Here is an 8,789-nt window from a genome sequence, read left to right as displayed (position 1 = left end):
GGTTAGTGTTTTGATACATAGATTTTCTGTACAGGTATAATTGCTTGACAAATTGGCTGTTAATATCTAAATTTACAACTCTTAGGACTCACCGGTAGGCCTGGTTTGCCAGGAGCCCCTGATGGGCCATATCGCGGGTCATAATATCCACCACCAGGCTCTCCCTTGTCTCCCTTCACTCCTGGGCCTCCTTGCTCTCCTTTCAATTCATTCTGTTGGAAACAGTTTTAACATTATGATGACACTTCCAATTACAGTACATCATGCATAGTAGGAAAAGTGGCTGCTGAATCTGGTGTTATTTTAGTGTTCTCAGGCCAATAATTGACTTGTTAAAAGTGTGAAATAGGTTACAGAGCAAAATTAACAATTCCTCCAAGTTGACTAAAATCAAATGCATTGTGACTTATTGACACATTTTATTGACATATTTACTATTCCAGTCAGTAACTTTCATGTCTAACTGACTCATATAGTCCTTTTTAACCAAAAATGTCAGGTACTTTGAAACTAGAGGAACCACATTTGGTCCCCGTTGTGCATCTGAGGAACCAGGTAAATCATGCAAATAAGAGTTAAAAAATGACAGAAGCACTTGCAACGCATTATTCACACATGAGGGAAAAACAACAACAGATTTGTCCTATTGTCTTTTGTATTTACTGTTGCATGAGTTGGACGTAATGAATAAATGAAAAAGAGAAATGCAGAGGAGGAAAATGAAAGTAAAACTAAGAGCGTCTGTCTCAACAGTAAATCACCTGTTGAGTGTTTGATAGTCATTTATTACTGCATTAGAACTTAAGGTTAAAAAAATGAATCTTTTTTATACCAAAACGCAGCATTGAACAATTCAAAACAATGCCTGGTCCTGGTATTACACCTGCTGGCTCACTGTCACACTGTCATGGAGCTCTGGGATACTTGAGTATAACATAACCATTGTTATTATGTGTTCTGTATGAAAATGTATAAAGTTTCATCCTCCAAATGTTTGTCAAATTAGATCAGCAAGATCACATTTGATTTAAAAAGCAACTATGAGACCAATCAGCATAATTTTTCAATCTTTCCATAATGCCAAGACTCATCATCCCTCCGGGCCGATCACTGTGTCTACAAATTGCCAAGTTTGATAGCTTTGATTTATGCCCATGATAAGGTTAACTGAGTCCGTTAAATGTTTTGCTGTCATATTTAGCAGAATTACACAATTACACTATAAAACATCTAAAGATTACGGGCAGATATGTATCTTTATATGTATGGATAGCTTAATTGCTTACCTTCAATGTGTAAATATCAGTAAAAGGGGTCAATCCTGCAAAAGCAAAGGTCTTTTAGTAAATAAGTACTGGTAATTCAATTCACAACAGTAAATATTTACAGTATGTAATAAAGGAAGTGCACGTATATTTTATTCAAACGGTAGGATTTACCTGGGATCCCTGGAGGTCCAATATCTCCTTTCTCCCCTTTATTTCCTACAACAAAGTAGAATATTTTACATGGAAGAGTTAAACACAGTATGCCACAAGTAACTGGTAGCTGTGAAACTGTTAGCACTTATTTGATAGTGATGTCTTCTGTGTGTGTTTTTTGTGTGTTTTTTTATCAGTTCATTGCTCAGATCTAGTAAGTCTTGACAGCTTAATCTCTTGACAATAGAGTGTATATCCCCTTCAGGCTGAGGCAGCTGGATCAAACTGAAATTAAGATAGAACTGTTTATCTCTCCAGACATTTTAAATCCTTTCTAAATCTCTCTTCCTTGACTGGCACATTTACTTAACTTCTTCATTTTGATCCCTCTCTTTGAAGAGTTCTAGCCTATCGTATTATGTATTTGTGATAAAACAACAAACGGCGTGTGATGGGAGGTCATACCTGGATAATTCCTCGAAGTATCATCATAGCCCTATGAACAAAAGAAAGCAATGCTCAGAGAAGCACCAAAAACAATGAAGAAAAAGACCATGTACTTCACAACCAACTCACTAGTTTCACCAGCCAATGAGGTTTAAACAACAGAACAAGAGCACAAAATAATGACACGTTTCCTGCCCAACAGATACCAATATGACATGGTTCAGCTCTCTGGCTCAAGATAGTACAGCTAACACTTACTGGTACATATTATTATTGTGGGCTGTACTGTCCACAATTGGGTTTTGTGAATGCAGGGATATCAGACAATTATTCATTAATATACAAGTCTATATACTGGGGTCTTGTACTCACATTGAAGCGATTTATAGGAAAGGCTGGTCCAGGAGGTCCAGGTGGTCCGGGAGGGCCGGGGACTCCCTGATAAAAAACACAAAAGTTATTCACTCTTTGTCATTGATTGATGTGTAGATACAGAGTGATTCCCCATTGGGAAGTTGTGAGATTGATCCAATAGGCGGGTCTTATTTAATATAAGCTGGTCACAAGACAGACAACAGGAAAAAGAGTAGAGGATGAAGAGAGGATATTGACGTGCTGATGAACTGTAAAGTGGATACTGAATAATTATAACTCTCATGTCTGAAGTGCCAGGTTTAGTTTGGGACTTTTTGTAAACCTAAATTAAACTGAAACCAACACAGAGCTCACTGCAACATGACTCAAATATACTATACGTGAGGCAAAACAGCTGATAGCTTTGAAGATAAACTGCACTACATTTTTGAAAGAGGAAAAACATATCAACACTGTCCTCAATGAACCTCTGACAACACCCAAGTTACAGCTAGGAGAGGACAAGTGTGAGGAAGGGTGGTACTGTAGTGCCACACTACATCACTGCTGCACAGGATGTGAAAAGACATGCTGTCACCACTACTTGGAAAGACAGGCAGCATTATTAGACTTGGGTGTAGTTACTCTTTAAAGAAGCATTTTTGAACGTTCTCTGAGAAAAATAATAAAATCAGCGAGGTAATCAGCCTAGTAGCATTTTCAGACTCTTACAAGACCTTCTTTTAAGTCTTTGCGCTTTATGAAATGGCAAGCCTACTATTATCCCTGGCCAAGTCAGTAATAATAATAGTACTTACTGGGAAGCCAAAGCCAGCGCCTCCTGCTGGGTCTCCTTTTTCACCCTTGTATCCATTTACTCCGGGGCGACCCTGTTGTAAGAAAGTCATTGGTTAATTTTTTTCCTGCGCTTGGAAACAAACGGTTAGGGTTTTAACGACAATATTATACAGCAGGTCAGCACAATGCCAATATATAGTTTGTGTGACACTTTCTAGTAGCTACACAGTTAAATATCATAGATAAATTACAATATGTATACAGTGTGAAGATTCATTTAATTTCTAATTAGTTTTGTAAGAAAAAATTTGGGAGGCAGCATGAAGATAAAACACAATGACTAAATGCTTGCAAAAAACAGGAGAATAGACATTTGAGTTGCATTTACTCGTGTATAGTGCGAGTGAAACAAAAGCCATTAAGTGGTTGGTGAAGACAGCTCGATCGATTTTAAATAAGAGCGTGTCTGTTCTGTGAGACATGTTTGAGACGCACGACTGAAAAAGTGCCTGAAACATTTAAAGCGTAGACATGGTTTGAGACTTCCTGACCATTTAAACTGTCAATGTAAACGGTGCTTACAGGTCTTCCAGGCATTCCAATTTCACCCTTTAATCCAGTAGGTCCATACGGGCCCTACACAGAAATCATGAAATAAAAGAAAAGGTTGTCTGATCAGAGAACATATTGGAATAAGTTTAATATGACAAATAAGTTTACATTTGCCAAATGGTCAAACACTTACAGGAGGTCCAGCTGGTCCAGAAGGTCCTCTATCTCCCTACATGCAGGGTAAAAGAAACAGATAAACACAGCAGGTAAGAGGAGACAGCTAATTTAGAGTATGTATGTGCTTTTGTTTTGTTTTTTGGGTGTGTGTACCTGAGTCAGAGAAATATAACAGACACTCAACAGATGCAGTGAGACTCACCTTCAAACCCGTTGCCCCGTCCAAATACAGAGGATTTCCATCAGGACCAATTATTAAGCCTGGCTCACCCTTCTCACCCTGCAAAACAGCAGCAGTGTCTTAATGGTGATGAGTGGCAAAATCAACAGTGGAACAAACTAAAAAGTGATCACATCTGGGCTACATCTTCAGAAAAAGGTGTTTTTGACCTTACCTTCAGTCCATAACCTGCCGGGCCTGCGTCTCCTCTGTCACCCTTTGGTCCAATCGGACCCTACACGATATGAGATGACAAAATAAAAGATATGCTGTGCTTGTGGTTGATGTCTGTATTAAAAATCTTAGTAAAAGCAATACAATCCTGATAGAGTTATAAGAATTAAGATTAATATTAAAGAACACTTCACATTTATGTGCTAAAAATAAGTTATTGAGGCTTTACTAATGTTCACCTGATTTATAAAAAGGGCATTGGATATAAATTATGTAATACAGTGAGACTTACAGGGAATCCAGCTTGACCAGGTAAACCAGGTCCTCCCTGTACAGGAAAACAAATACTTTTTAACATTCTACATTTATTACATTTGCTTGTTTTTGTTCTGATTTGTCTGAGCCTTTTTTCTAAAATGTAGATTGTGAAATGAGTGCAGCTTTCACTTAGTGTAGAAGACTATTATACAGCTGACATTCTGTTAGGATGTTGAAAGATGTTTTATGGTTATGTTTGATAAAGGTCAGACACTAATGGCAACAATCAATAAAGTTTAATATCTCCTAAAACTGTCAGCACTATTCGAACAGTGGTTCCCTAATTGGCCTAACACAGAAAAGGACACGTTAATAGTGTGTTTCAACATATGGTATACATATTGTTTCCTCCCTCTTACAAGTTGGTAAGTGCAGAAACAACTTTTTATTTTTATTTGTTTTACTTTATTTGGAATCATGTGATAGTAAAACAACAGTTTACACGATCATTATTAGTTAGCACTTTACAAAGTGATCTTTTTGGTATTGTCCAGTGTCATTTTGTGTTTTTTTATGTATTTTTTCTTTTTTTCTTAATGTTATCAGTATTGTCATGGAGATTTTAATACATACCTGAGCCCCAACTCTGCCAGAAACACCATCAAACTGCAGTGACACAAAGAGTAAATGAGAGAATGAAATAAATTAAGATGCATACTTAAATCACTCTTAGATTAGGTTTTAGTCTACCACTGATACAATGTCGTCGTTGTAATTCTTCACATTGCTTACGTTGTCAGGTTGGTAGATGACTTTTCCTGGCGGTCCAGGTGGGCCTGGCGGACCTTGGAGGCCGACTCCATCACGGCCTGGTTCACCCTAAAAACCACAACACATGTAAAGAAAAGATAAATAACAGCCCTCGTCCTAGTAAGACATTGAAGACAGTGAAATCAATCAAGGGCTCAGTTTGGCAAAGCTTAGGAAAAGTCCAGGCTTATAGAATTGTATTAAATATAAGAAATAAAAATATCTTTTAAAATTGAAGAATTAACTTGTTTCTGAAAGATCTTATGCCTACAAAAAACTAAATCACATTGCATGCATGTTTCAGTACGTTAGATGACAATATTACAGAAAATTGCTTTGTAGAGAAAATGTACAAATATACGTTGTATAAAATAATATTTACCGTCTCTCCTTTGTCGCCTATGTCACCCTTTGGCCCCTGTAAGTTAAAATTTAACTGAATTAAAAATAGAAAAGACTAAATATGCTCTGTATGTACACATAATTGCTCCATAAGGATCCAATAAACAGTCAACACTCATAAAAACACATTAACTATATTATATTAAACCACAATTAACATGGTAAAAAGGAAGATAAACCACATGCTATTAATTTCTACTCAAATGTAACATTTGATTTTATTCCAATACCAGCATGTTGGTTTCTATAATATACTACAAACATGATGTCTGGATTTATGATTAAACTCAGTGTCATCAGCATCTTTCCTCAACTTTTAAAAGTTTCTTTCGGTCACATAAAAATGTAAGATATTCAAAAGTTAGATAGTGAAAAATTGGCTCCTTCATACATTTAAACAGATGAGATGTCCAAATCGTGCCTTATACAGTATATTACCCCAAACTGTATCGGGTATATTGACATTGGCTCAAGGTCCACTTACAAGCTTTTTCTGCCTCATCTCACTGTCTTTGTTGGCAGATTTGCTCAGTTGTCATGGAGATGTCATGGAGCTCAGTTGGCTGATAAGTTGGTATGGATGACAAGTGAGCCATCTCCATGACAACTGAGAAAACTCCATCAGCTGATGTGGGATGCAGTTGGAAGCCCCCAAAAATATTGTTAATGAGCCTTAGATATGATTATTTTATCAAACTACTATTTCCAGCTTCAATAATTAATAAGAATAAAAACTCGTACATGGTGTAATATTTGATTCAAATTCTACATTTTAAAACAGTTATTACATTAAACTGATACATCATGGATCCCTTCTGTAAAACTATTTATAAAACATACTGAAAACTGGGCCATGCCATTTGTTGATTTGTGAAGAGTTGGCATTTTCTTCTACTAGCTAGCTGCATGGTGTCAACATCTGTAGCAACAGGTTTGCAACAACTTTTTGCCCTCTGGTATCCAGTTGGTGGATACAATATTCCTTTCATTTCTCAGAGTGCCAGATCTACAGTTGGGTTTTTACCTGAGGTCCGGGGAAGCCATCCAATCCTGGTTGCCCATCTCTTCCCACAGTACCATCCATGCCCTTTTGGCCTGGCATACCATGCAAGCCAGGTTTACCCTGCAGAAGTCAAATAATTCAAGTTTTACCACTGAAGATATATGCAGTTATTGTCAAACGTGTGCTAATTAATGGCATTAGTGATCCTGTTGAGCTTAATACAATGCTAGCCAGTCCTGAAAATGTGAATGCTAAGCAAAGTTACTCCATATTTAGGTAAGCAACTTTGACTTCAAACAATAGTTACATATTAACAATGAATTAATTTACTACTTTTAATGTGAAAAGTTGGCTTGAACGTCTGACCCCACTGAAAAATCAACACTAAACTCTGCAGCTCTATGCAACTTTCAGCTACTCTTGTCATCACTTTACTATTTGCAGTCCTTATGTTCCATCATCATGACAAGGTGCTGGACTGAACCTGAGCTGAACCAGTAGTGAAGACTGGCTGTTCCTAATGTTTGGTAACACGCTAACATAAGTTAACTCTTGTTGTGAGAGTTCTGTCCCTCTATTTTTATATAATGTACTTAAAACAATCATAAATATCAATATATATTATAATCCACAGTTGTTTGCATACTATTCCATTTTTGTTCAAGCTTTTTGTATGTACCCACCCATTTTATTTATTTATTTTTCATTTGTGTTACTTTGTATTACTCTTGTGTGCTTGTGTTTCTTGTTTTCCCTGCTGACTACTGTTTTTTAGACATTGAAAAGACCTTATTTCCCCTTGGGAATCAATAAAGCTGCAGCTTATTTTCCCAACCCTAATGGTTTTGAAACAAACACGTGAAATGACAGCAGAGGAGAACAGCAAGGACAAATCGACTGCCGCTAACCAAACCTGAATGTTAAATAAACTCATCAAGAAAGGGGCTAAAAACACATGTCCTGATACTGGAGTTCAGTCTCTGATAGCAGTATCTCACACTTGTATGTGCTTCAATTAATATAAAATAAGCAAATCAATTCATATAAAAATCACTGGCTTTATAGATTCCATAGTTTGTCTCTAACCATGTAAGTTGGAGAAGGGGTTAAGGAGACAAGCTCAGGACACATGACTGAAACATTTTTTTTTAATTACTTACTGGAAGTCCAGGCACGCCAGGAGGACCCTAGAAGCACACAATATTTGCCATGGTTATTTGCAAGCTCATGTACTGTATATCATCCTCAGACATGTAAAATATAGACATGCACAAAATTTAGCTGTGATACTTTATATTACTTAAGATATGCTGCTTTTTGTTATTACTCTTGTGAATACTTGGCATTTAGATACATAATTGTTAAAATTACCAACTAAACATTTTCTGGTGAGATCTTGGTATTCAAATATTCCACTTTGTTTTTACAATAATAATAATAATATTAATACAATGATCTACAAGTGGAATCAGCACTCAGATAATGATTTAAAAGATATAATAGCCTTGTGGTTTTTGTGGTGGTGTCAGAATTGTAGATACACAAGGTACTTATTTCATTAGCATTTCAAGAAACGTGTTTCAGCTAAATGAAATGAAAATAGTAGACAGCTGCTGTGCTTTGAGTGTAAGGCTAGCTGTGATGCAGAACTGAGTAAATTACTGCTTCAAAAGGTATAATAGTGCTACCAAAATAAACTATTTGAATGGAGGAGCAAAATCAATGTGATTCTGGAGCATGAAACATTTGGATTGTACCTGATTTTGTCTTGTACTTGTAATTGATGATATGGCTCACCCATCAAACCTTCTCCCATTTTATTTAATTTGTACTGTATGTATGTACTATATTAATTATCCTCTTTTATGTTTTAAAGCTATGTGGTGAAGCTGAAGAAAGTTTTTCACAACATGGACAACAGCTCCAAACTAATTAACTTACTAACTATAATTAAGAGCTGTTGACCAAATCTGGCATCAGAGACACATTAAAGCTTCTCATGTGACATAGAGAAACTCATTCAAAGAATTTTAGTGCTTCAATGAGAAACTATTGCTTATTTAAAAGTTTGTGTTGTATGACTCTGGTTCTCAAAGTGGGGTTCAGGGATCCCCAGGGGTCCTTGAGGAGGTTCCTGGCTGTCCCCAGCAAATAGAGGAATAATTTATTTTCA

General features: G+C 36.5%; 1 protein-coding gene across 1 annotated transcript in view; it reads right to left on the bottom strand.

Moving 5' to 3' along the window:
• The window catches only part of col18a1a (collagen type XVIII alpha 1 chain a), a 45,992-nt gene that overhangs the window by 2,643 nt on the left and 34,560 nt on the right, over nucleotides 1-8,789 (bottom strand). The window contains exons 19-34 of the mRNA XM_062431327.1: nucleotides 7,777-7,803; nucleotides 6,638-6,736; nucleotides 5,594-5,629; nucleotides 5,194-5,280; nucleotides 4,436-4,471; nucleotides 4,145-4,204; nucleotides 3,952-4,029; nucleotides 3,766-3,801; nucleotides 3,603-3,656; nucleotides 3,041-3,112; nucleotides 2,241-2,306; nucleotides 1,887-1,917; nucleotides 1,440-1,484; nucleotides 1,287-1,321; nucleotides 93-212; nucleotides 33-43 (exon numbers count right to left, since the gene is read on the bottom strand). Of these exons, the coding sequence (XP_062287311.1) occupies nucleotides 33-43; nucleotides 93-212; nucleotides 1,287-1,321; nucleotides 1,440-1,484; nucleotides 1,887-1,917; nucleotides 2,241-2,306; nucleotides 3,041-3,112; nucleotides 3,603-3,656; nucleotides 3,766-3,801; nucleotides 3,952-4,029; nucleotides 4,145-4,204; nucleotides 4,436-4,471; nucleotides 5,194-5,280; nucleotides 5,594-5,629; nucleotides 6,638-6,736; nucleotides 7,777-7,803 (893 nt within the window). The remainder of the gene's footprint in view (nucleotides 1-32; nucleotides 44-92; nucleotides 213-1,286; nucleotides 1,322-1,439; nucleotides 1,485-1,886; nucleotides 1,918-2,240; nucleotides 2,307-3,040; nucleotides 3,113-3,602; nucleotides 3,657-3,765; nucleotides 3,802-3,951; nucleotides 4,030-4,144; nucleotides 4,205-4,435; nucleotides 4,472-5,193; nucleotides 5,281-5,593; nucleotides 5,630-6,637; nucleotides 6,737-7,776; nucleotides 7,804-8,789) is intronic.

The sequence above is a fragment of the Scomber scombrus genome, chromosome 13, assembly GCF_963691925.1.
Source record: "Scomber scombrus chromosome 13, fScoSco1.1, whole genome shotgun sequence".
Taxonomy (NCBI): domain Eukaryota; kingdom Metazoa; phylum Chordata; class Actinopteri; order Scombriformes; family Scombridae; genus Scomber; species Scomber scombrus.
Note: the sequence above shows the minus strand (reverse complement) of the source record. Positions and strands in the feature narration are given on the sequence as shown.